Source organism: Eupeodes corollae, chromosome 3 (genome assembly GCF_945859685.1).
Source record: "Eupeodes corollae chromosome 3, idEupCoro1.1, whole genome shotgun sequence".
NCBI lineage: Eukaryota > Metazoa > Arthropoda > Insecta > Diptera > Syrphidae > Eupeodes > Eupeodes corollae.
In genome coordinates this window covers 28,867,739-28,894,789 of record NC_079149.1, presented here as the reverse complement: position 1 = coordinate 28,894,789, position 27,051 = coordinate 28,867,739, and the positions used below count along the sequence as shown (strand labels likewise).

At 35.7% G+C, this 27,051-nt stretch overlaps 1 protein-coding gene and 1 non-coding gene across 2 annotated transcripts; one reads left to right on the top strand and one right to left on the bottom strand.

Moving 5' to 3' along the window:
* Nucleotides 1-26,702, bottom strand: LOC129950387 (uncharacterized). The gene is made up of 5 exons (XM_056062329.1): nt 26,507-26,702; nt 26,380-26,437; nt 21,842-26,267; nt 21,508-21,789; nt 1-1,038 (listed from the first exon to the last, which is right to left on the bottom strand). Exons 1-5 carry the CDS (start codon nt 26,700-26,702, stop codon nt 1-3), a joined length of 6,000 nt encoding a protein of 1,999 aa, XP_055918304.1.
* On the top strand, nt 16,109-16,182 carry Trnan-guu (transfer RNA asparagine (anticodon GUU)). Its single transcript has one exon. It is a non-coding gene; the product is annotated as a tRNA-Asn (tRNA).
* Nucleotides 26,703-27,051: the final 349 nt, after the last annotated feature.

Below are 27,051 nucleotides of genomic sequence, written 5' to 3'. Positions count from 1 at the left end.
TTAGAGCGTTTTCATCTGTTGGTTTACACTGGATGGCTTTGCCCCGCAAATGGTACAATTACTACTAGAAGTTGTATTTGTAACAATTTGTGCAGTTTTTCCATCTATCATTGTGAAATACATTACATGTTTTATTTTAATAAAGAATCCATTGAACTCAATTTCAGTATCTCGGAGATTCAAAATTTCAGCTTCTACACGGTCTTTTTCTTTTCTAACTTCTTCTGGAGTTTCTTTCGAAAAGGAAAATCGAAGAGCTGTGCAATAACGAGTTGAGGATGGTCGTGGATTTTTCCAAATCAACTCTTCATTTTCTTGTTGTACAAGCTTTAAAGGCACTAGGGATGTAAGAAACAAATGTTCATCAGAAACGCCTTCCATTGAAACCTCGAAGTTTTGCACGTAGCGACTTTGACCACTTGCACCATCGCATCCCCATTTGGTGTGCAAGATAAGATGTTGGTCTTGGCTCACCATTGTCATTTTTTCAAATGTTTGGAAAATTCTTTTACATGTGTGATCTAATAGATCTTGCAAAGGAACATAAGCAGATGTTTCACTAGCAGTCGAGTTATCCGGGTAGCACTTCTTTCTTGCTTCGGTAACCCTCTTATACGAAGGGAATATATCGTGCCCAATTTCTTTAGTAGCTTTTCGAAGTATCTCATATTGCTCTTTTGTTAGCTTTGCCTGAATGCTCAAGGCAAGAGCAGAATCAGCATCAAAATTTAAAATCTTTGGTGAAGATGTCGAAGCCGCAGCTTCTATTATAACTTTAGGGACATCATCCCGAAGTTGACGAATTTTGCGCCCCTTACTGCGATTGCAACATTCTTCAAAGGCCTTAACTGGCCTCCAACCAAGCTTGGCCTGCGATCCAATATTATTGTCTTGATTAAATTCTTTTACTTGAAATAAGCCTTTCAACCAATCACGATTCTTATCAAGGAAAACACTTTTTTTGTAAGATGATACACGGTATCGCGAATTGAATTTCGGTAAAAAGTTTTTATTGTATTCTTTCACGATAGAATTAACCTGTGTTTCCGATATATATGAATATTGTTTATTTAGGAACACTTCTAAGGATTCCTCTTTTTTCAAAATTAAATCAGCTAAAACTGAACGAGATATCGAAAAAAAACGGACATCGTGACTAAGCGAACTTGCTATCAACGCTGATTTAAACCAAATGTTGATTGACCTTCGAAACCATTATGAAGGTTTTGAGAGGTAACAGTTAATTTACAGCAAGTTTCAATAACAAAGCTAATAGCGTATGATAAACATAACAGTTTAAATTTGACACTAATATCTACATATTAGCCGTGTTTTATTATTTTAAAAACAAAAACAACAGAAAGAAATGTATATGAACTCAGTCTTATTTTTTCCGATAATCTATGTATCCATATTGTTAGTACCATAAAACCCTATTACGAGACACTTTCAATTTCAGAAAATCGAAGTACTTTCTACAAAAATTGTTGATATACTCAGTGCTGGGTTAATAAAGGGTTTTTTCACATAAGCGTCTTTTACTGTTTACCATATAAGATCGTCAGAACTGATTAAAAGGCATGAATGTGAAACTAAATTATTTTAATAAATATGCAAAGCCGGTTTAAATCCCGATACTAATTCCATGATCTAAATTATTAATATATTGGTTTTTTTTTATATGACTTTCCAACTTAAAATTGCTCTAAACACCGCATCCGGACGTATCCGGATGAGATTTTTACTGAAAAATGTTGCTGAGACCCTACACTATCTATTGAAAATAGTTTGCAAACAAAGGCAAACAGAGGAACTAGTTAAAACCTTATGTGAACTAAAAAAATATGAAATAGAGTGTTTCTTCGTCAAAAAATACCGTATACAATTTTTTTTTTCAAAAAATAACATACGGTATTATTTTTCTATTTATTTCAACCATTTTAGCAGAAAAAATTGTTTAAAAATTTCAAATTTCGCAATATACTGATCATTTAAAGAATACTTATATTTTATAATTTTTCACGATATTTGAACTTTGAGCAAAAATCTACAGGTGTACAATTTTTTTTTTGAAAAATGGTTTTCATTTTCTGATTCTACAACCAATTAACTATAAGAAACACTTTTTGTTTAAAAAAAATACTACTTTCAGAAAAATAGGTTTTGTCCTCATTTTCCCCACTGTGCGGCGCGGCGCAGTAGAGGGAGACCGCGACGCAGGTGGCGCACGCAGGTGGGAGAGGACCTCAACCAACTTGGCGTACGAAACTGGAGACAGCTAGCTAGGGACCGAGCTGGCTGGAGACGCTTGTTGGTTGAGGCCCAGGTCCGCCCCGGACTGTAGCGCCACCTTAAGTAAGTAAGTAAATACAATTTTTGTAACAACAGGTTCAACTCAAATCGTTCCTCCAACTATTTTTGGAAAGAAGTCAAGAGTATTGGTTAAAGAGGAGAGATTCTTCTATTTCCGATGACAACATTGATTTAGAGGAGTTGAATCGAAAGTTGTCTACTCCCCCAACCCAATCCAAATCGACTGGACTTGACAACATACACCCAGACTTTTTACAAATCCTTCTTCCTTTCATACTTCCTCACATAACCCACATTTTCAAAACCATCATAATGACCTCCATCTATCCCACCTCCTGGAAAAAATCTAAAGTTATACCCATCCCTAAACGGGGAAAGAAAATGGAATACAGACCAATAGCTATCCTTCCTTTTTTATCTGAGGCTTTTGAAACTATCTTAAGTAACCAGTTCGAAAATTATATTGAAGATACACGTCTTCTTAACCCTCTCTAGTCGGGTTATAGATTTGGATACAGCTGCATCTCAGCCATTTTAAAAGTTTCTGAAGATATAAGACAAGATTTAGACTCTAATTATGCAACTGTGATAACCCTACTTGACCTTTTCAAACTATTCGATTGCGTTAACTCTAGGCTTCTCTGACGACTTATTTCAATTTTTCTGACACAACTAAAAATCTTATTTATTCGTATTTGACTAATCGCATGCATTATGTCTGTGTAATGGTAAAATGTATTCGTTTCTTCCTGTCAATATAGGTGTTCCTCAAGGATCTATCCTTGGTCTTTTACTGTTCTCTATGTTTATTAATGATTTGAAATCTATTTTAACTTACTGCCAGTTTCACTTAGCAACGGCATCCGCATAGTCAATTACTCTGAAACCCTACGCATCAAGTGGGAAACCGTCCCCAAGCGAACTCTCGACGTTTAGAGATGTTAATGCAGATGTGACTACAAATGTGTCTACGTTGTTAAAAGCAACTTCGATGTCAAGAAAAGCAACCATAGTGAACTCCCTATGGTGGAGATAGTATTCAATGGTCCAACGACTTACCTTCACAGTAGTAATGTTATAGACAGAAGTCTTGTATCAATACTTGCCCTTAAATGTATATCAATCAATCTTTTTAAGTTCAACCTTTATTAGATCTACAATAAAATGAAAAGTTCCAAATAAAGGGTCATATTAACGATTTGTGTGTACTTAAAAAAAATGGAGTTGATCTGGTATTGGGGTGTGTCGCCAATGCACATTACTCGTATGTTCAGTATGGCAGCACTGATATCAATACCAGGGGTCAGTCTCTTTTACCCATTTTTGTTACTAAAAACCGAAGGGAAGCACTTGAAATTATTGTAACCAGAAATTCAGGATATTGTATTATAGACCAATGGAGAGCGTTAGAAGAACCCTCATTCTCCGATCAAAGGCTAATTGAATCCAATTTTCAAACAAAAATAAATAAATTTAGCAAAAGTTTTAGGAATCACCGCAATACTAACTGTTAAAGGTTCTAAAGGAAATAAGTAACGATGTAGATCATTTAAACTCAAATAACATATCTGAGCCCAAAATTTTGTAGATACAGATACAAGCGAGCTAAGAAGAATCTTAAAGGAAAAACTTTTGAAGATCGTTGCCTCTTAAACCGCCTCCTAGGACAGGCAAAAAACATATTGGCGGACTAATGAGCTTGGAAACATTAGGAAGGAAACAAGAAGAATTTTTAATGTTGAAAAACACTCTAGAATAGGTGTTGAATGGTACTCCTTCAAGCTAAGTCAAAAACGAGTCAAAGTGATTTTTGTGAAGATATAGAATATACCAACAAGTCAGCAAGACTTCGAAAATTTCCGGAGCTGCAAGCTCTAACGAATTAGAACTATCAACTTACTCGGAAAATATAATCTCGACTGATAACAGGGACTAAGATAAAATGGGTTGTATGCTCCTTCTTAACATTCAACTTCACAGACCCGGACGGTATTTTTTCGAAGATAGTAGAAAAAGCGCAGCTTTAGTAATGCCATACCTTTGAAACGTTTTCCCATAATAACCTTAGATGGAGATATGTTCCTAGATTGTGACATGAGGTCAAAGTAGTAGAAGTTATACCTTAAACTGTTCAACCCAGCCACATTACTGCTAAAACCTGCAGACCTTAGCCTTACTTCGTTTATTCTGAAAACGTTAGACACTTTTAGATATTTATATCCTTAGTAACCTCGATCCTCAAGTTGTATCTCATTCACAACACACCTTTTTTAAAGGCAAAAGTGTAGAAACGAACCCAAACTGCGCGGTGAAAACTATAGAAAAAGAACCCATGAGGAGTAAATAATCTTGAAAAATTGGTAGGCGTTTCAGGAAACCACCTATTAGGCTTTATCAAAGTCTCTAAATGACTAAAACAAGGATAATCCATAGAAATCATAAGTTTTTATGTTTTATTTCAAATAAGGTTTCGACAGACGTGTTGGTGGTCGCATTCGGTCGCAGAAAACTCGATCTTTGAAATTTTTAAACTTTTGTTTAACCACTTTAACTTGGTCTCGTGCGGAAGCCGTTGACTCGCTGATTGCGAATATGTACACCACACACGCTAAGCTAGCCGCATTTTTCCGGCAAACTTCGCGTTCTATTTGGCGTTTTTGATCTTTTGGAATATCACTTGAGGTTGCATTGAAAAGCCCTCAACTCCCTGTGTTTTAATATGAATATGAAATATTTTGATAAGATGTGTGTTCGTTAAAATTGGCTTTATTTTTATGATGTAGGTTTGGTTTATGATGCTGTCGATTACGGAGTCCGACACACCCTCTTGTAAAAATAATATCTGAAGTTGAGTTGTTTTTTTAGGTAGATTTTTTTTAGATTTTAGATTGATTTATTTCTTTTAAAGTAATTTTGATTACATATTAAACATTAGTTATTTAGCGTACAATCTTTGTAAGGTATGGCCTTGGCCGTCACCCCAGATGGCAAGTAAAATAATATTTTCTAAAACAATTAATAATAATATGTTTTTTTAAAGAAACAATTTTTGTTTTTAAATAAATATTAAGTACATTAGTTGGGTATTTTTTGTTTTTGTTAAACTTTTTTAAAAATTATTTTGCTTTTATTTTATCGTTATGAAAATAAAGGAAGATCATTCCTGTGTGGTTTGAAATTCAAGTTTATCAGTTACCTCTTGCTATATAAATGGTTGATATGTTGGAGGTACTATTTTCATCCCGAAAATAATGGGATTCATTTAAGTCTTAATTAAGTGTGCAATCATATCTTTTATAAAGAGATGACTTCGCTTGCTCTTTAAACTCCTCTCTCAGTTTCTCATATAGTCTTATGAAAACATACAAACTCTCTCTCCAAGTATCCATATTAGGATTATCCAGGTTGTATCTCTTGTCAAAAGTTATCACTTTTTGTAAAACAAAGATTTGTAAGAGAAATCATGCGTTACAACAAGCCTAGTCAGACGGTTAGATGGCTGCGACATTGCATTCATTATATAATCAAAGTGAAGCTTCAAGGTTGCAGTAAATAATAGCGAGAATCCCGTTTCTAATAAAAGCATTTAGTTTGGACAGTTCGAAGGGAGTTTAAACAATCTCTTGAAAAAAATCTAAGTAATTTTGCAACTTCTTCACTTTGTTTGCAACCCCAAACCTGACCAGCGGAAAAATTGACTGATTTAGAAGTCGTATCAAAAAGTTTATACTTTGCACTTAAACTGAGTGTACTCAAATAATTCAGGATTTCCATGTAGAGTTCAGTGCTGTTTTAACTAGCTGAAGTTTGTTGGAAAGATAACTTTTCAGAGATAAATTTGATGATATTTTCATGCCAAGATATTCGTACTCCTTAACGATTTCAATATCTTCACCAGCAAATTTTCACTTTTCATTTTGTGCATACCGTCCACCAGCCTTTCAAAATATCAAGATTCAATTTTGCGCAGTATTCTTCAAGGTCCAAAATCATGCGACTTAGTCCTTATGTCGTATCCGATAAGAGGAACAATATCATCAGCATACATGAGCTCTTAATTCTCCATCCAGCCCACAAAATTCCACCGCAAAGCACATTATTCAGGTCGTCAAGAAATATAATGAAGAAAAGAGTACTTACAACACACCCCTGTTTTACTCCCATGTTTGTTGGAAACCATTCTGAAAGTATCTTTCCTTTGCAAACTGCTGATTGTGTATCCGCGTACATGAGTTTTAGAATATTAAGCATCTTTGTGGGTATTCCCATCAATGACAATTAGTACAATAGTGACCTTCTACCGATAGAATCACAAGCTGCCTTAAAGTCGACGTAAAAAGCATACAGTTTCTTATGTTGGTCTTGGAACAATTTCACAATATTCATAAGAGTGAAAATCTGGTCGATTGTTGAATGATATTGCCTAAATCCAGCCTGAAAATCACTAAGCAGGTTCTGCTTTTCAGCCCATTTTGTAAGTCTTGTGAAAAGAACAGAAGAAACAAATCTTTAAAGAACAGTTCAGGAAGAAAATTCTTCTATAATTCTCGGCTAAATTTTCGTCACCTTTTTTACGTAATGGAAACAAAATCGCCTTTCGGAAGCCTTGTGGTAAATTATTGAACTTAAATATGTGATTAAAAGAGTAAGTCAGCATAATTAAAGCCTCTTCTGTAAGACTCTTGTAGCATTCAAAAGTTATTCTGTTTTCCCCTGGGGCTTCGTTCAGCTTTGTTTTTGCGATGGCCTCTTTGACTTTCTCCAAACTTATGCATCTTTCTAGATAGTCAGTTTCTACTAGAGGGCTGGCATATTGTACTATTGGGCCCTTGTTTATTGGGTTGAGAAGTTTGAAGAAGTGATCCTTAAGTATATTAGGGTGTAATTTAACACCAATTGTTAAAGATCGGCAAGATATACATCTTATAGCTTTCCAAAACTGTTTTGAATTTGTTGCGCTTGAAGCTTTCTGCACTTGAGCTAGTTCCAAGGATAAGTTCTGCTGAAAAACATCAATATGATGCTCTCTCAGTATTAGTATTGGAAGTAGTTGCAGCTCGGTTCCACTTGAAACAGAGAAGACCCCATTCAATTGAAGTACCACTTTGATTGGCATGTGATCCGATAAGTGTTGACTACCAACCTTAAAATCTTCAATTATTTTCACACAATCGGTTGCTAAGCAGCAAAAATCATTTGTTGAAGAGCTTATCACTTCTGGTTCTCCCGTTAAAAATTGTGAGGTCGAAAGTTTTACAAAAATCTAACAACTGTTGTCCCTTTCCATCCAAAATATTATATAAGAATTTCTTTCAAATAACAGTTTCGATGAAATTACAACATTGGTCCAATCCAACTCTCGCATTCAGATCTGCAACAATAAAAGGGAGGGTTGCACTTTGTTTTTGAATTCTGGAACATTACAACGACAGGGAAAGATAGACCCCATAAGCCATTCTACATTCGCGTAGTACGGCTAAAGAACGAATATCCGTAATAAACAGGATTCAAAGGCAGAATGATGAGTTGAATCAACTTACAAAGACGCATACACCGGCAGATTATTTTCCCCAAAAATCGAGCTATGGTCACCGTTTCCTTTATATCCTTTTCAAATGCTTTCTATCAACTCGTTAAAAATAAAAATAACTGTGAAATAAAACCATCCAACCCTAATATTTCTCTCAAAAAATACTTATGTCTAATCTATTTGGGAATGATTGAATTTAATTCTTCATCCAAACCATAATAATTTCTTATAGACAACTTAATTTTGCTCGTAAAGACTCTTAAAAATCGTTAAAATTCCAATTTTATCCAAAATCATCCACATTACCTCCCTCAACTTCCATTTCCCGTCCTTCCTTAAAAAAATAAAACAAGAAACAAAACTAAATTCCAATCAATAACCATAAAATTCAATTACAAATTCAAATCAATAAAACGCCCAAAACAAACCACTTTGACAGTTGGCATAACAATTTCGAACACTTCCCCAAAAACAGAGTGTTTGAATGACTTTATCATTAAATTCATCGCTTAATTTAACGACATTCTTCTTCGTCCTTTACTCTACGAAGACGTTCCACCACCTCCAACGCCGACCGCTCCATGGTTCTTTGGAACCCTCGCCTCGTCCGTCTTACCAAACCAATCGAAGAGATGAAAATTAATTGGCAAATTAAAGATCCAGAGAGAAGTGCTCTGTAGTATATAGAATATAGTTATCATTCCAAAGCTATTGCTTTATATATATCTGTTTTTGGGAACTGGACGAGGAGGGAGGAAAAGAGGGACGAAACGAATTTTATTGCCCCTAAGCACTCAGAATCATAAAAAGGCAAATTCTTTAGATAAACACAGAAGAGATAGAGATAGCCATCAATCGAAAGGGAATATCCTTTCGAAGAGATTAAAGTACTTCTCTTTATCATGGCTCAGGACGAGGTCCAGGCACAGGCCCAAACCGAGATCCATCCGAATGATGCGATGTTTGTCGTCTGTTCGTCCGCTCATCCGTCCGTCGTCAACGTTGTCGTCGTTGTCTTTTTTGTCTTCAGTCTTTTCACTGACCTACTTCAGAGTTAGTAATTTCCTTTAGTTTCCTTTTGGAACCAAAATTACTTTCAGAAATCACATAAGTTCCATCCGGAAGATATGTACGTAGGTACGTATGTATAAAGGGAAACGAAACACCCGCCCAGTTAGACAATATTCCCCTATAGCATTCAATTTCAATGGCATCACAAAGTATACAGAAGACGAAGAAGAAAGTTTCATGCGGAAGATGATAGTCGTTTTGGACCAAAGTACTTATTCCCAAAACTACATTCTTACGAGACTATTGTCAAGAGTGCACCTAAAGTCTAAAACTCGAACTATACTATACCACCTATACTAGCACTCGGCACTCGGCACTACTTGCTACTCGTACTTCCATTTCATGCAAATGAGAACAACGAAGAACAGCGAGACAGCATCACCATCACGCTGGCTGTGTGCTGTGAATTTGAAGAAACTTTTACAGACTGATTTTCAATGCAAAGCTTTTATTCCTTCAAAACTTATCTCCCACACTCCCAAAAGGTCCTTTCCCACTCTTAGAAGGAACTAAACCTACAACAACAACAAAAAAAACTAAAGAAAAGACACAACAGGACACACATCAGGACTCAGGACACAAACTCTCATCGCATACATTAGCAAGAAAATGAAACAAATTAGCATTTGGTATATAATAGTTTCCAGATATAGCTCGATGGAGATGAAGACGGAGCTGGAGATGAAGATGGAGATGGAGAACAGAACTAAATCTACTTTTTGGATGTTTAGGGAGAAAGTTAATCGAAAAACTAAATTATTTTGAAGTTTTCTTTTTAAAGTAAAAGTTTTTCCCCTTAGATTGTACACATAGCAAAATGGCGTATAAGTTCCATCAGTTGGTCTGCTCACTGGGGGCTCAGCCCGAACCCTCTTTTAAACATCAAAAGAAAAAAAAAGAGAAGAAATTGTAAATCTTAACCTTAATGCGATTTGTTGGAATGAACATTTAACAACTCGAGCAAATGTTAATTGCGCACATAGGAAACAAGTCTGTTCTTTACCAAAAAGTGAATAATAAATTAAAGACGATTCGGTAGGTCGTAAATTTACACTTACAATCGCCTTGTTGTTTGACCTGAATGTTTTTCAACTTTTGTTGTTTTCTTCCGTGTTTTTTTTTTTGTTTTAAATTCTCAATCTTATTTGTGTTCCTTAGCTTTTTACCAGGAATTTTTCAAACTTCAAATATTAAATATCATCTATGTACATATAAAAACACGAGGAACACATTTGTGCTGTGTTTATCATTTTCTTAATGTGAATTAAGAAAAAGTTTTTCTTCAGCATTTATCTGGTTCATAAATATTAAACTCTGTTTCTAAATAAAAAAAAAAGAAATTTGAGCTTAATGGTGTATGTTATATGTTTTGAGATGTTTTTAAGTAAATTGAACTTGTTTTCCAAATTGTATGAACATATTATAATGAATATTAAATTTTAAACAACAATAAATGGCGCCCAACAGGAAACCGATTAAGTTTGCTTGTCTCATTAGTTTTAGATCTTAAGTGGAAATCAAAAGCTATTACAGACAATAGACAACAAAATATAAAAAAGGTTTTCGAAGGTTATGAACCCGTAACAGTTTTTAAAATTTTGGCGACAGGGAACAAAATTATGAGCTCGGAACACATTGGTACAATTTTTGGTATGAGACTGACATGGCTTTGGATATTAAATACTACATTGTGTGATAAAAGGTTAATGAATCTGCTTTTGCTTTTGCTTAGACTAAAAGGACCCACAATTATGTTTTAATATTCAAAAGGTTTCTATAACAAAAAAGAAAGTAAAGGGACGATAAATTTAAAATAAAAAGTTGATTTCTTTTGTAAAAGCTTTGAATTTCGTTACTTCCATACTTGCGATGCATATTCAAGATGAGGACGGACATGACAATTGTACAAAGAAAGAGTGACATAGAGATCATTGAACTCCTTTGCCCAGCGTTTTATAAAACCAAGCGTAGAACTCTAAGTTGGAACTGAAATAAACACCTAAATTTTTAAATGCGGAGACGCGACAGAGTTTTTGCTGTGATATACAATAATCAAATACACTAACGATTCGTTTTTTAGTCAAAGTTATTGTCTGGTATTTTAAAGGGTTGAGTGAAAGGCTATTTTTCCCGCAGCAAAATGTGAAACTATCAAAGTCGGCTTCTAAAATGATACGATCATGGGTGAACTTTATAATGTCATCAGCAAAAATGAGAATTTTACTTGAGCGTAGACATGACGATACGTCGTTAATAGACAGGGTAAACAGAAAAGGGCCAAGATGGCTTCCCTGGGGAACACCAGATTGAGCAACAAAAGGTTCTAAAAGACAATTTCTAAATTTTACCTTATAAGATCTGTTTTCAAGGTATGATTTGATCCAATCTAAGAAAAATGGTGGAAACCCAAGAGCTTTGAGTTTAAATAAAATAATTCCATGGCTAAGTTGGTCAAAAGCTTTAGAAAAGTTAGTGTATACACAGTTTGTTATATCCGCCTTGTTACCTTTCTTAAAATTGGTGTTAGAAATGACTTCTTCCATATAATGGGAAGTTTGCCTGTTTTAGAGAAAGTTTGAATAAGAACTACACTTTTTTTAGTACTATCGGGTAAATACCATAGGGACCGGACTGTTCTATACTTCATCAACTTCTTGAGGGCTATAAAGAAATGACTCACGGAAATTTGTTGCGAAAGCGTAACAGATATCAACAGTTTTATCTAACGAAAGTTTCTTCTAAGTGAAGTAAACTGAAAACCATCTGATTTTTTATTTGAGTTTCCAAAACTTTTTAGGATGCTCTTTCATAACAAGCGCATACGAAATTAGAAAGAGACTTTAATTCATTAAAGAATTCAACATGAACCAGAGAAATTGATTGGGGACAGAGTTTGGAGATAAATTTTCCATGCATTATTTCTTTTGTTACGAAGTAAACGCAATTCTTTCGTGTACCAAGGGTGGTTAAAGTTGGTATTTCTTGATTTTTTAAAAAGTAGATTTTTTTCTAAACAATTGTTAAGGATCTTATAAAAAATTGAAACTGCTTCGTCAATATTAGAAAATGCTAAAGTATCAGCAATTCCAGATATGGTTAAATTTCAGACAACAACTGGAAATTAGGTCTTCTGAAGTCAAAATTATAAAAGCAATCAAAGGAATTACTGTGTATAGTAAGGTGATTACTTAAATCAAGAAAAAAGTCCAAGGGCCCCCCCCCCCCCTTGGGTGATATTTATCAATATTAGTAATTCCTGATCTAGATTCTAGAACAAGAGTACTAATAGCGTCAGAAGAAAATACTAAATCGAGAATTCGATATTTTCATTTTTTAATACAGCTTGTTTGCTGTAAGTCAGTAAGAAGGATTATATCGATAAAAGTTACATAGTTCCAATTGTGAAGAACTATTTACACATACCAGTTCAATTTCAAATTCAAAGAAAAAAGCTTGTTAGGAATTTTGAGTTCACCGAATACAGTTGTCTTTAGTCGAAACTATTACAAAAAATGTAACTAATAATTCTTTAAGCCGTAATGTCCCTTTCGATTTTTAATACAGTAATTATTTATTTTCTTTTTTATGAATGAAATTTTGTAAGCTTCATGATTTTTCTATAAGAACGTGAGACAAAAACCGGGTCCATTTAAATGTTTTGTCAATTTAAAATGTTCCAAATAAATATTTTTCTATCAATTTATTGCCCAATTGCTGCAATTTAGGGTTTAGTACAAGGAGGCAGTCTTCCCTAAAAACCACTGAAATCTACGAATATATCAAGTTTTAAATTAACGAAGGTAGTTCACTAAAATTTCATTTTCATTAGTATAAAAGTGAAGCAACTCATAATATGTGTTGTTAAATAATTACTGACTGATTTTGTTTTGTCTTACTACAAGAAACTAAAGTATTTGATAAAAACAACAGCAAATAATTGAAAAGTGGGTGGATACGACGCCCCACAATTGCAATGCCACTGTACTGCAATTAATTAACCTCTAAAAGAAAGTCTAAAGCTGTAAAATTGCATGATCTAGGCCGGTAATTGACTCATCTCAAACGTGAAATAAAATGTTCACCGAACTCGCCTCTAAATAAGTCCATTGTTGCGCCTGCCGTGTGGCTTGTGGCACCGTCTTGCTGAAAATACATATCATGCAAGTCATGCATTTTGTGGCAAAAAAAGTTGGATATCATCTCACGGTAGCGCTCACCACTCACAATTACGTTACGATTCGCATCATCATTAAAGAAGTACGGTCCAAAGATGGTATCAGCCAAAAAACCGCACCAAACTGCGACTATTTCTGGATGCATTGGTAGCTCTTCCAATGCTTCTGGCTGATATTCTCTCCAACATTGACAAGTCTGTTTATAAACGTACCCATTGAGACAAAAATTATCTTCGTCGCTGAACTCATTTTGTCGATAAAAAGTGGATCTTCGGCCAACTTTCCAAGAGCCCATTCACCAAAAATTTGTCGTTGCAGTAGATCGTTCAGCTTCAATTCTTGCACCAGCTGTATTTTGAAAGCCATCAAACCTTAATCATTCCCCAAATTTGTCCATATTTTTGAGTAACAGAGGCCCAATAGCTGCGAACGGCGACGAATCGATAGTTGATGGTCATCATTAATACGCTAAACCTTCGTACTCGAATGATATTTTAGATAGTGTCATAACTCATGACAAAGTTAAAACCATATTTGTGAAATTGAAGGACGGAAAAGCTTCAGAACCCGATGGTATACCACTGGAATTCTTTTAATATGGAACAGAAAGGCTAACTTTAAATTTAACATCGGCTTTCAATACAATTTTGGATACTGCAAGTATTCCAGAACAGTTAAAAAATTCCTTAATTTTTCCCATACATAAGAAAGGCAGCATCGATGATACACCCAACGCCATCTACAAGATATTCGCAACATTATTAAATAACCGAACGACCCGTTGGATTGATAATAAGTTGCTTGGGAATTTCAAGCAGGTTTTAGAAGTGGCTACTCGACTATCGACAATATTTTTGTACTGCAAAGCATAGCGGCAACCTCTATTGAACAAAAAAAGAAGTCTATTTCAAAGCAGCTTTTGATACAGTTGAACGCCGATAACTATTCTTCAAGCTTTGCAATGATTTGATGTCAGACAAAATTGGGCAGGTACCAGAAAACATCTATGACGAAAATAAGGCAGCGGTATGGAATGGTGCCGAAAAGTCGCTCGAAACCCTACAGTTGATGATCAACCGACTAAATGTGTATTGCCGGTTATGGAATCTGAAAGTCAATTTGAGCAAATCCAAGGTGATGATATTTCGGAATAGTTCTGGTAGAAGAGCCAGAAATGAGAAATGGCACTATGACAGAGAACCATTCAATATTGTTAAAGCCTACAAATATTTAGGACTTACCATAACCAGCAATCTTAATATGGAAACACCTGAATAAAAAGGTGATTAAATCTAAAAGTGCAATATCCGCAACATGGAAGAAATGCTTCTCAAACCAGTCAATATCACATACTATTAAATATAAGGTCTTTGTTGCAGTGGTGGAATCTATTATGATGTATGCAGTACAGGTATTGGGCGGGAAGACGTTTGATACGGTCAAAAAACTTAAGAGCTTCTTCATTAAAAGATGCTTTTGTTTACTGAAAAACACCCCAAACTATATGATCTCAATAGAGACAGGATTATCACCGATCTTCATTAGAACTATTAAATGTCATGTTGATTATATCAAAAAAGTTTTTAATATGCCAGATGAAAGACTTAATAACATTCGGGCATTGAAAACAATTGAGAAGAAAAAATCTTTGGTACTCGTATAAGAAGTTAGAAGACCATGCTGCCTACTGTTAAACGGGCGTTCGAATAGTTGATGAAAATGGTAATTACTGCGATTACGACCTCCGGAATCTTACTGCAATGAAGCTATATCGTCTATGCATAGATCTACGTACAACCATCTAAATCACCATTTATTCGAACTTAACTACTTTCGAAACGAAAACAAACAGGAGCTTAATCGGCAATTTTCAAAATGAGAGGAGAAATGATAAGCCTTAATTATATACCACACCAGGAGGATCTGCCTATCTACTGCAGGGTTTTTTAACTTAAGAGTGATGGAAGATGTAATCCATTTCATAGGCAAGTGTCCAATTTTATGTGAAATATGCAGAAATTTGCTTGGCAGCAATGTAAAGTCACCAGAAGAAATAGTTGCCCTCCTCAACTATGAAGGAAACGCAAATCAATTATTTAATTTTCGAACTGCAATGTTTTACCGCAATCAAATTATAAACAAATCCTTTTAAAACTGTAATTTATTTAATTTATATTCAAACAAAAAAAAACTTTAATCAGCAGACGGCATAGCCAAGCCTTAACGATTTTACTAAATTATTTTTGTAAACAATGTACATATGTTAAAAAATCGAATTATCTATCTATCTATGCATCTATCTATCATTAGGTAACACTAGTGGATACAGCTGCGATATTTTCTTCAGTTCGCACCCTACGTAAGCGTGTTTGTTGTTTAATGTCCAACAATGCAAATTTGGTGCGAAATTTAGTCAAAATAGCCCGAATAGCCGCTTCACTAAGTCGATTAAACTGACCATAAAATGGAAAAAACGCCCGATGAACTTTCTTAACAGATCACGCATTTTGATAATAAAATTCAAAAACTTGGAAGCGTTGTTCTTTTATACGACGATTCATGGTTAAATTTTAGACCAAACGGAAGATGGTTGATAGTGAAACAAAACACGATACGTGCGTCAGCGGTTTAAACTAGTGTTGCCAAAAATATAATAGCTAAAAAATCACCCTTTACATAGAATGCTTCCTACTGGTTATAGGCTAGTCCTAATTCAGGTTCGGTGTCCATTCTCTCATGGCTTTGGGTTTCAGCTTCTCTTGCCGGTAACAGTCACTGTTGGTTTTCGGCTTTCCTGGAACTTTCGTAGTTTGACTGGTGATTGACGTCTTTCGTTAACTTTGTTGTCTATTAACGGCTCACACTGGCTATCAACAGCCTTTTTATTTCGAAAGCCTTTGTCAAAATATATAAAAGCTTAATTCTCCATTAAAATATAAAGTTCCTTACTCGTCTTATAAAATGTCTTTTTTCATAAAAAATTAATACGAAAAAAAAACTAAGTGGCAAGTTCTTCATAGCCTCCGTGGCGCAATCGGTTAGCGCGTTCGGCTGTTAACCGAAAGGTTGGTGGTTCGAGTCCACCCGGGGGCGTTCAGATTTTTTTCTTGTTTTTGTTACCACGAAATAATTTTTAATTTCTTTAACAAAAGCAAACAAAATTTATAACAATTCTCATGAAAAAACTAACATTTTGAGGGAAATGTATAGACAGCAGAACGCCCCTCTTCTATTTTAGAAATATTGTTAATAAAATATTCTTGACTTATATTCTCCCAACAAAAAACTATCCCATTGTTTGGTATACAAAAATGTTCAAGGTTCAAAGTCAAATGAAAACAGACGTGCTATGAGTGTTGAAACATGACTTTAGGATAAAGAGCAAATATTTACACAAGATGCTGGATGTTTTTTTTTTATTTAGGTTGGATAGAGTTTTGTTTCAATTAAGAATTTCTTAAGGTATTTGTTTATGTTTTTAGCAGACAAAACAATTAATTGTTTTCAGTATACTTCAAGTACTTTCAATTATTTTTCAAGTACTAAAAGAAATAATTTCTCTTCGAATACTCGAGTAATTCTTTTGTCTCTTAGTTAATTTTTAAGAATGAAAAGAATTTAAGGACTAAAGGAATTTTGAAAAATTAAAAGTTACAAGTAAGAGTCCCCGGAATTTTACTTCAAGTGCAAGTATTGAACTAACCAAAAGTTAAGTTTTGAGTACTGATTTAAACACATTTCATTTAAGAAGCAAAACACGCCGTTAGAAGTTAGCTTTTTAATAGGTTATGTATTTGAAATTGATAGTTCCAAATTTTTTATCGAAAATCTTAGAAATCATCTTCGCCAATCAAAGAAAATCTTTTGCAGATTTGTTTCAACTTCTCTGGTGATGAAAAAACCCAGAACGTTTCTCTTTTTAAAGAACAAAATCAGACAGTTCTTAAAAGCTCTTCGAATTTTAAACCAATCAGGCCAGAAACTTAAACTGCATAGCTTAGGTTGTTTCTAAGGCAAGACGCTTGAAAAATCGCTAAGACTATAACTAACCGATCAACATAACTATGAAGGACTTCCAGACACTGCAAGATTTATATACTTCGTACAAAGTTAATGAAAAGAGGCGTGATATCCGCCTACTTTCTTATTTAACGTACTTATTTATTTAGTTAACTCCAATAAAAAGTTAAAATTTTAATAAATATAAGATTTTTATGACTAATACATAAAAAATCAATACCTAACGACACTTCATTGATATACACAATGGAACTCGATAAATGCCCATTACAGCGTTACGTGCGTTCTAGCTGGAACATAAATAATGCAAGAAATGGTCGACACTTTATGTTATAAGAGAGTACATCTCTAATGAGCATTACACTATGAACTTTTCGATGGTATTCCAGGGATTTTATGCCAAGTAATTGTTATACCTAGCCTTATATTCCGGACAAAAGCTTTAACGTATTTATTGGAATATATATTTTGTGAACCGTCTCTGAAATTGTTGTCTAAGCCAGTCTGAGTGAATTCTATATGCCGGGCAGATTTAAGTATTACACCTAATTCGTCAATCTTTGCGACTCGATTAATAGGCTTAGGTTATTGTATAAATAAGCAAATAGTTTTCTTAGAGAAAATAATCACATTTCATTTTTTAGAGACTATTGACATGGCACAAATAGGATAATCTATTTAGGTCAAATGGAACTTTTTGACAATCCTCTCAACTTTTTACTTTTAAAAACAGTTTAAGATTATCTGCATATATCAGTCAATCCCAGTAATTAATCACTGAAAGAATATCATCAGTAAAAATAATGGAAAGGAGTGGACCAAGATGGTTTCCTTAAAGAACACCTGACATACATAAAATGTTTAAAAATCTGACGCACTTTTCGTGTTTTGTTTCACTGTCAAACATTTTCAATTTGGTCTATAATTAAACAATAAATCGTCTTACAAACGAACAACGCTTGCAAGTTATTGAAATTTATTATCTAAAAGCGTGCTCTGTTAAGAAAGTTCATTGCGCGCTTCTTCCATTTTTATGGTCAGTTTAATCGACACACTCAAGCGACTATTCGGGCGGTTGTCACTTAATTTTTCACCAACTTTACATTTTTAGACTTTAAACTACCACCACGCTTACGTAGAGTGCAAACTGAAGAAAATATCGCAGCTGTTTCCACCAGTGTTAATGATAGATAGATAGATAATTCGATTTATTAACGTACATTGCTTACAAAAATAATTTAGTAAAATCGTTAAGGTTGGTTATACCGTCTGCTGATTGAAGTTTTTTTTGTTTGAATTAGCATTTAGAATATAAATTAAATAAATTACAGCCTTAAAAGAATTCGTTTACAATTTGATTGCGGTAAAACATTTCGAAAATTAAATAATTGATTTACGTTTGCTTCACAGTTGAGGAGGGCAACTATTTCTTCTGGTGTCTTAACATTGCTGCCGAGCAAATTTCTGCATATTTCACATTAAATTGTACACTTTTCTTTGAAATGGATTACATATTCCATCACTTTTAAGTTACAAACCCTGCAGTAGATCGACAGATCCTCCCGGTGTGGTATATAATTAAGGCTTATCATTTCTCCTCTCATTTTAAAAATATGAGCTCCTGTTTGTTTATGTTTCGAAAGTAGTTCGAATAAATTACGATTTAGATAGTTGTACGGAGATCTATGCACCGACGATGTAGCTTCATTAATAGCGTCGGCTCTCAGTTTTTCATCTAAATTTGCAATAATATTCCGAAGGTCGTCATCGCAGTAAATACCATTTTCATCAACTATTCAAACTTCCGTTCAACAGTAGGCAGCATGGTCTTTAACTTCTTATACCACAGATTTTGTCTTCTCAATTGTTTTCAATGCAAGAATTTTAGGAGTCTAAAATTTAATAGTTTTAATGAAGAGCGGTGATAAACTTGTCTCAATTGAGATCATATAGTTTATGGTGTTTTTCGGTAAACGAAAGCATTTTTTAATGAAGAATCTCTGAAGTTTTTTGACCGTTTCAAATGACTTCCCGCCCCATACCTGTGCTGCATACATCATAATAGATTCCGCCACTGCAACAAGGACCTTATATTTAATACTATGTGATATTGGTTTTAAGAAACATTTCTTCCATGTTGCAGATATTGCGCTTTTAGATTTAATCAGCTTTTTTTCAGGTGTGTTTTCATATTAAGATTGCTGGTTACGGTAAGTCCTAAATATTTGTAGGCGCCATTTCTCATTTCTAGCTCTTCTACCAGAACCATTCCGGAATATCATCACCTTGGATTTACTCAAATTGACTTTTAGATTCCATAACAGGCAATACACATTTACTCGGTTAATCATCAACTGTAGGGTTTCGGGCGAGCAAGCAAACAATATGACGTCAGCTCCAAAAAAGCAAGGCTTTGATGAGTGTCCTCGATATTTTAATTCCACCAGTAAGAAAATCAACCAGGTTCTCTATGAACAAGCAAAACATTTTGATTTGGTTTTAAATTGCAACCTTGCCTGACTTCTATCTTTGATTCGAAACTCTTCGACTTTTTGGCACCATTCCATACCGCTGCCTTATTTTCGTCATGAAGCTTTCTTCTTTCTTCAAATTTGTCTCACATCCCATAATATGGGAAGAATATGGATCGGCGTTCAACTGTATCAAAAGCGGCTTTGAAATAGACTAAAAATACGTAGAGATTCTTTTTTTGTTTAATAGAGGTTGCCGCTATGCTTTGCAGTACAAGAATATTGTCGATAGTTGAGTAGCCACTTCTAAAACCTGCCTGAAATTCCCCAAGGAACTTATTATCATAAATCCAACGGTTCGTTCGGTTATTTAATAATGTTGCGAATATCTTGTAGGTGGCGTTGTGGAAGGATATCCACCGTAGTTGGATCGATCATCGGTGTTGCCTTTCTTATGTATGGGCAAAATTAGGCAATTTTGAACTGTTCTGGAATACTTCCAGTATCCCAAAATGTATTGAAAGCCGATGTTAAATTTAAAGTTCTTTCTGTTCCATATTTAAAGAATTCCAGTGGTATACCATCGGGTTCTGAAGCTTTTTCGTCCTTCAATTTCACTAATACGGTGTCATGAGTTTTGACACTATCCAAAATATCATTCGAGTACGAAGGTTAAGCGTATTAAAGATGACCATCAATTATCGATTCGTCGCCGTTCGCAGCTATTGGGCCTCTGTTACTCAACAACGTGAAACATTTTGCGGAAGGACTAAAGTATGGTGGCTTTAAAAATACAGCTGGTGCAAGAATTGAATCCGAAAGACCTACTGCAACGTAAAATTTTTGGTGAATGGGCTCTTGGAAAGTTGGCCGAAGATCCACTTTTTACCGAAAAAATTGAGTTCATCGACGAAGCTCATTTTTGGCTCAATGGGCACGTAAAGAAGCAGATTTGTCGATGTTGGAGAGAAGATCAGCCAGAAGCATTGGAAGAGCTACCAATGCATCCAGAAATAGTCACAGTTTGGTGCGGTTTTTGGGCTGATAGCATCATTGGACCTTTTGTGATGATGCAAATCGTATCGTAACTGTGAATGATGACCGCTACCGTGAGATGATATCCATCTTTATTTGCCAAAATGCAAGAGATTGACTTGCATGACATGTGGTTTCAACAAGACCGAACCACTTGCCACACAGACCGCGCAAGAATGTACTTATTGAGAGCCGAGTTCGGTGAACATTTTATTTCATGTTCGGGACCGGTCAATTGGCTGCCTAGATCGCGCGATTAAATGCCTTTAGACTAGTTTTTGTGTGGCAATGTTAACGCCTATGCCTATACAGACAACCCCGTTTTAAAGACACTGATTGAGAATTCGAAAGATTTGATTAAATCGTTATAAAGTTTAAGTTTATTGTTATATATAAAAATTGTTGTATAATGTTTAAGTTTTAATTATAAAATGAAACAGTGTTATAAGATTTATGTTTTAAATTATAATGAAAAAATGTTACCAATTAGGGCTTGCTTGGAAGATGTGTTCACGGCGATGGTCAAACAAAAAAGGAAAGTTTAAAATTGTCTTACATCGAATGATACCTACATAGTGGTTTTTTTCTATACCAAATCATCTAAATACAATGCATTACAATATGCAAATTATTGGCCTTGGATGAGGATTAAGCGGATTATAAGTTGTTTGTTTTAAGTAAGTACAGTGAGTCGCGCGAATAATCTTCCAAACAGGGTTTTCTTACAATCAAATATAATACAAAACTAGAAATGAAATTAATTAATGATTTGAGTTTAAATGTAGTTTGATTAATCCTGAACATTCCGGCCCCCCTGGAACGAGTTTCAGGACATAGGTACTCGTGCCAGTTTGGTGATTGGACGGATAAATGTTCCGCCAGCGGTCCTTACAGTAGCAACTCGTGCTCGACCATCAGACCCTTGAGTTGTTGCTTCGATCTTGCCAAGAAGCCATTTTGTTGGTGGAAGATTTGGCTCCTTTATAATAACCAGGTCTCCTGGATTAAGGTTTGGATCGTTTCCACTTTGGACGTTCTTGAAGGGTGGTGATGTATTCCATATGCCAACGTTTCCAAAACCCTTGGACCATATTTTGGAGGTGATTCCAATGAGAGAGTCGGTTGACTGGTGTTTCCAAAGTAGTTGGCTCTGGGATTGCAGTAAATGGTTCACCTATAATGAAATGTGCTGGGGTTAGTGGGTTCAAATCATTATCTGAAATAACACATAGAGGACGAGAATTTAGAACAGCTTCGATTTGAGTAAGAACCGTGTATAGTTCTTCGAAAGTAAGTATGGTTGATCCAATTACACGTCGTATATGAAACTTGACGGACTTGACACCAGCCTCCCACAAACCACCAAAATGGGGTGCCGATGGGGGGATAAAGTGCCATTCCACACTGTCCTTTGCAAGTGCCGTAGCAACGGCTTCATTGTATGCTTCTGACAGAACCAACTTGTGCATCTCGTTGAGACATCGACGCGCACCTTGGAAGTTGGTTCCATTGTCCGAATAGACATTCGAACAGAGTCCACGTCTCGAAACAAATCGACGAAAAGCGGCGAGAAAGGCTTCAGAAGTGAGATCACTCACTAGCTCGAGGTGAATAGCTTTGGTGGCCATACATACAAATAAACAAATGTAGGCCTTTGATGGTTTTGGATTACGATTTCTAGAAAACTTGATGTTAAAAGGCCCAGCATAATCACAACCTGTATGTGAAAACGGACGGCTTTGTGATATCCTTTGCGATGGTAAGTCACCCATTAGTTGCGTAGTGGTATCTTTTCGCAGTTTGTAACATCTATTGCAGCCAAAAACAATCTTACGGATAATGTTACGAGAGCCCAAGATCCAAAACTGTTGTTTTACAATGGCGAAGGTTGCGGAAACTCCTGGGTGAAGGTTACCTTTGTGGATATCTTCTATAAGAAGAGCAGAAAAATTGTTATTAGGTAGAATATAAGGATGTTTTATGTTATAAGATATGTTAGCATTTTTTATCCTGCCTCCTACTCTAAGAAGACCTTTGTTATCTAAAAAGGGAGAGTATTTTAGAAGTTTTGATTTTTGGGGTAGTTGTTTTTTGGTTATTAGGGCACGAATATCTTCACTGAATGAATTTTGTTGGATGGATTTAATTATAGTTGTTTTCGCGACGATGATTTCCTTTAGGGTTAAGTATGAGGTTCGACGATTAGGTTTATTAGATTTTTCACATAGGTAGTTATAGATGAAACGTATGACGTAAGCGAGTATCCTTTGCATACGAAACCACGATGATGTTTTATTGATAATGTGATCAATGACATCAAACTTGTTGGATGACGTTAGAAGAACTTGAGGTGGAGACAATCTTTTTTCGAGTAAGAGTTCGTTCTCTTCCGGGTTAAAGTTCACGAGTTTTGGTTTTGGCCATTCATTTTCCTCAAGGGATAACCATGGTGGACCAGTCCACCAAAGGTGATGATTTCGAAGATTTGACGGAAGAATACCGCGCGATGCGCAATCAGCTGGATTTGACTCGGATCGAATATGGTTCCAGCAACTCCTTGGAACAGTTTCCAATATAGCAGAGGTTCTGTTGGCAACGAACGTAGTCCAGCGACGAGGAGGTGAAGAGAGCCAATGCAAAACAATTTCAGAATCACACCAAGCTACAGTTCTGGAAAATTTAAACGAAAATGATGATTTTATGAGATTGAACAAACGAGTTAGCAGCAAAGCCCCACAAAGCTCCAAGCGAGGAATCGAAATCGGTTTTAACGGAGCAACCTTTGTCTTTGCTGCAATAATGTTGACTTTGTATCCTTCTGTGGTCTTACAACGAGTGTATAAAACAGCACCGTAAGCGAGTGAGAATGCATCGCAGAATCCATGAAGCTCAACGTCATCGAATGAAGATGCAAACAAGTTTCTGGGGATACGAACCTGCTCAAAATCCGAAATCTCTTGTCTATACTTTGCCCATCGTTCCGCTAATTCTGAAGGCAACGGGTCGTCCCATCCAAGATTTAAGTTCGATGACCAGAGTTCCTGAAATAGTATTTTGAAGAGAACGACGGATGGTGCCAGTAGTCCTAATGGGTCGAATATTCGCGACACTTCTGACAGTAACGAGCGCCTAGTCAACAAGATGGTTGGAAGATTTTTTGACATGCGGAATGAATATTCGTCATTTAAAGGGTTCCAATGCATGCCGAGTACTTTAACAAATGACTTTGAGCGTTCCGTATCGAAAATAGAGTATTCACATTCTTCCTTTGGGAGCAAAGCTAGAAGAGTAGAACAATTAGAACTCCATTTTCGCAGTTGAAGTTTGGCCAAGGAAAGAAGAGCTACTAATTCAGATTGTAGTTCCATAAGTTCCTTCTTTGATTTAGCTCCTGTCATGACATCATCGACGTAGACATCTTCTAGGAGAACTCGGGCTGCGTTTGGGTAGTCTGATTTATAATCTTCAGCAAGTTGTTTCAGAGTACGAACAGACAAAAATGGAGCGGATGCAGTACCGTACGTCACAGTACGTAAACGATAATGCTCGATTTCTTTCGAAGGAGATTCACGCCAAACAATACGCTGATAGTCAGCATGTGAATCATCAACCCAAATTTGTCGAAACATCTTAACAACGTCTGCAGTAAACACGAACGGATGTTGACGGAAACGTAAGCACACACCTATTAAATTGCGTTGAATAGGAGGGCCTATCAATAGAGTACTGTTTAAAGACTTTCCCGTTGAGTCCTTAGCTGAACCATCAAACACGACACGTAATTTTGTGGACGAGCTGTCCGGCTTCAACACTGCGTGATGAGGAAGATAAAAACATCTGCCATTAGGAATAGCGATTTCTTCACGAGGAATCTGAGTCATATGGCCTAAATCAATATATTCTCGCATGAACTTAGAATATAATTCTCGCAAACTGGAATTTTGATTGAAACGACGTTCCATTGCATAGAGACGCGAAACAGCAAAAGGTAGAGTTTTTTCGAACGATGGATTTTGTGTTTTGAATGGAAGTTGAACGACATACTTCCCGTCAGGAGACCGAGAAAATGTTTGGCGAAAATGTTCTTCCGCCTGGTCGACCACAGCTGTATTATTTGCTGGAGGAACTTCTTCGAGTTCCCAGAATCGGTGTAGTAACGAATCAATATCGACTAACGAATGAAAAGACGTGAAATAATTCGATTCTTCTGGTTCAAAGAACTGTCCCGTTATGATCCAACCGAACGAAGTACTTTGAGCGATTGGGCACCCATCAGGACCACGAATTTGTCCATTCCTTAGAATGCTCCAAAGCTTATCAGCTCCAAGAAGAACATCAATGGGAGCAGCGCAATTGAAATTTGGATCAGCAAGTTCGAGATTTTCAATATATGACCAAGAAGACACGTCTATCGACTTAGATGGTAAATTCGAAGATAATTTATCCATTATAAATGCATCAACGAATAATTGAGATGTGTTGAAACGAGAATGGAGGTTTAACGATATACTCCCTTTTGTATATCCTATTTCCGTAGCCGATAAACCGAGAATAGGGATTCTTGAATGAGTTCTATGAAACCCGAGTCTTTGAGCGAAAGATTCAATAACGAAAGTAGATTGTGACCCGGAATCTAGAAGCACACGACAGTTTAGAAGATTTCCCTGAATATCTTGAATTTTAGCCAACAGCGTTGGTAATAGTGTTTTTTTCCGACAGGTAAATTCAAGCGAATGGTTACTAATTATCGAATTGGGAGCAGTAGTTGTAGTTGTAGATGTAGCTGTAGAAGGTAATAACGAAGGTTGAGATTGAAGCGAAGATTTTGAAGAAGCGGATTGAGATTTTTCATATGCATCTTCGAGATGCACCAGCGAATGATGGCGTGATTTACACACCCGACAACGAAACGAGGAACGGCATTTAAGCGACGAATGGCCAGCACGAAGGCAATTAAAACAAAGTAAATTTGTTTTTACAAAACTTCGACGAGAGTCAATGTCTAGCGCGACGAATTTGGCACACTGCGAAAGGATATGATCCTCTTTACACATTGCACATTTTGATGACATAGCTAAATCTGAGGGCCCAGCTAAATGAGCCCGAATGCTAGTTGGTTGCTTTGTACGCGTTGTGACCGAACGACCATTAAGAGATTGGCATGCCTCAAGAGCATCGCACCGCTCTTCTAAAAATTCTAAAAATTCTGCTATGGTGCAGTCTTCACGAGAACCGATGTGTTCTGCCCAAGCTTGTTTTGAATCGGGATCCAGTTTGTTCAATAACAAATAAATGAGCCATGGGTCGCGACTCGATTTACCCAACGCACTAAGCCCACGCACAACTTCATCGGCACCATCAGAAATTTTTCTTAAAGTTTGAACATTGCAAACATTTGTAGTAGGAAGCGACAAAAAAGTTTCAATAAACGATTGAGCGATTAATTGTCTACGATCATAACGCTTTTCTAAACGATCCCATGCTTCAGCATAATTAACATCGGATATGCTAATGTGCTTTATGAGATTAGCGGCATCATCACGTAGATACGATTTCAAATAGTGGAACTTATGAGTTGGACTAAGATTCGTCTTAGTGTCAACTGATCCGAGAAACAAATCTCGAAAGGATGGCCAATCCTTATAGCTTCCGCTAAACGGTGGCACAACGATATTTGGAAGTTTGGTTGTATTTGAATTATTCGGCGACAACGAAGACGAATTATTTAATTTTTCCAAAAAAAACCGATTGCTGGTCAACTAACCGATCTATAGCTGACTTATTTAACGAAAGTTCATTGGAATTTACCCTTTCGCGAATTGCTTTAATTATTTGAGCATTGGTAACAAAATATTTTGTTTCATATGTCGAAAACTCATTTTCAATTTCACCGACTTGACTTTCTTGAGATTGTTCGAGAATCTCGTTATGAAGCGAAGAAAATTCTGACCACGCGGTCTCAAGTTTATTCAAACGTATCTCAAGCATTTCTAGAGTTGTGGATTCATCTATTGTTTCCACAAATGCTGCTGCCCGCGTTAAGCGCCCTTTTGCGTTACCACATTTGATTTTTAATGCATTCGCCATGTCGAAAAGCACAATTAGTTTTTTATTAACGAAACGATAAAACGATGCGAGATCAATCAAAAAAATTCGTATGAATACACGGTATCACATATGCGGTGCATGAATAGCTTCGAAGGTCATATATATATAGATATCATACAATCAATATATTATATATGCAATTCGATGTCTTTAAAAAAACACTTTTAGAAAAATTCTTTAAATTCGGCTTAGAAGGACCACTTTTTATGATTGAGAATTCGAAAGATTTGATTAAATCGTTATAAAGTTTAAGTTTATTGTTATATATAAAAATTGTTGTATAATGTTTAAGTTTTAATTATAAAATGAAACAGTGTTATAAGATTTA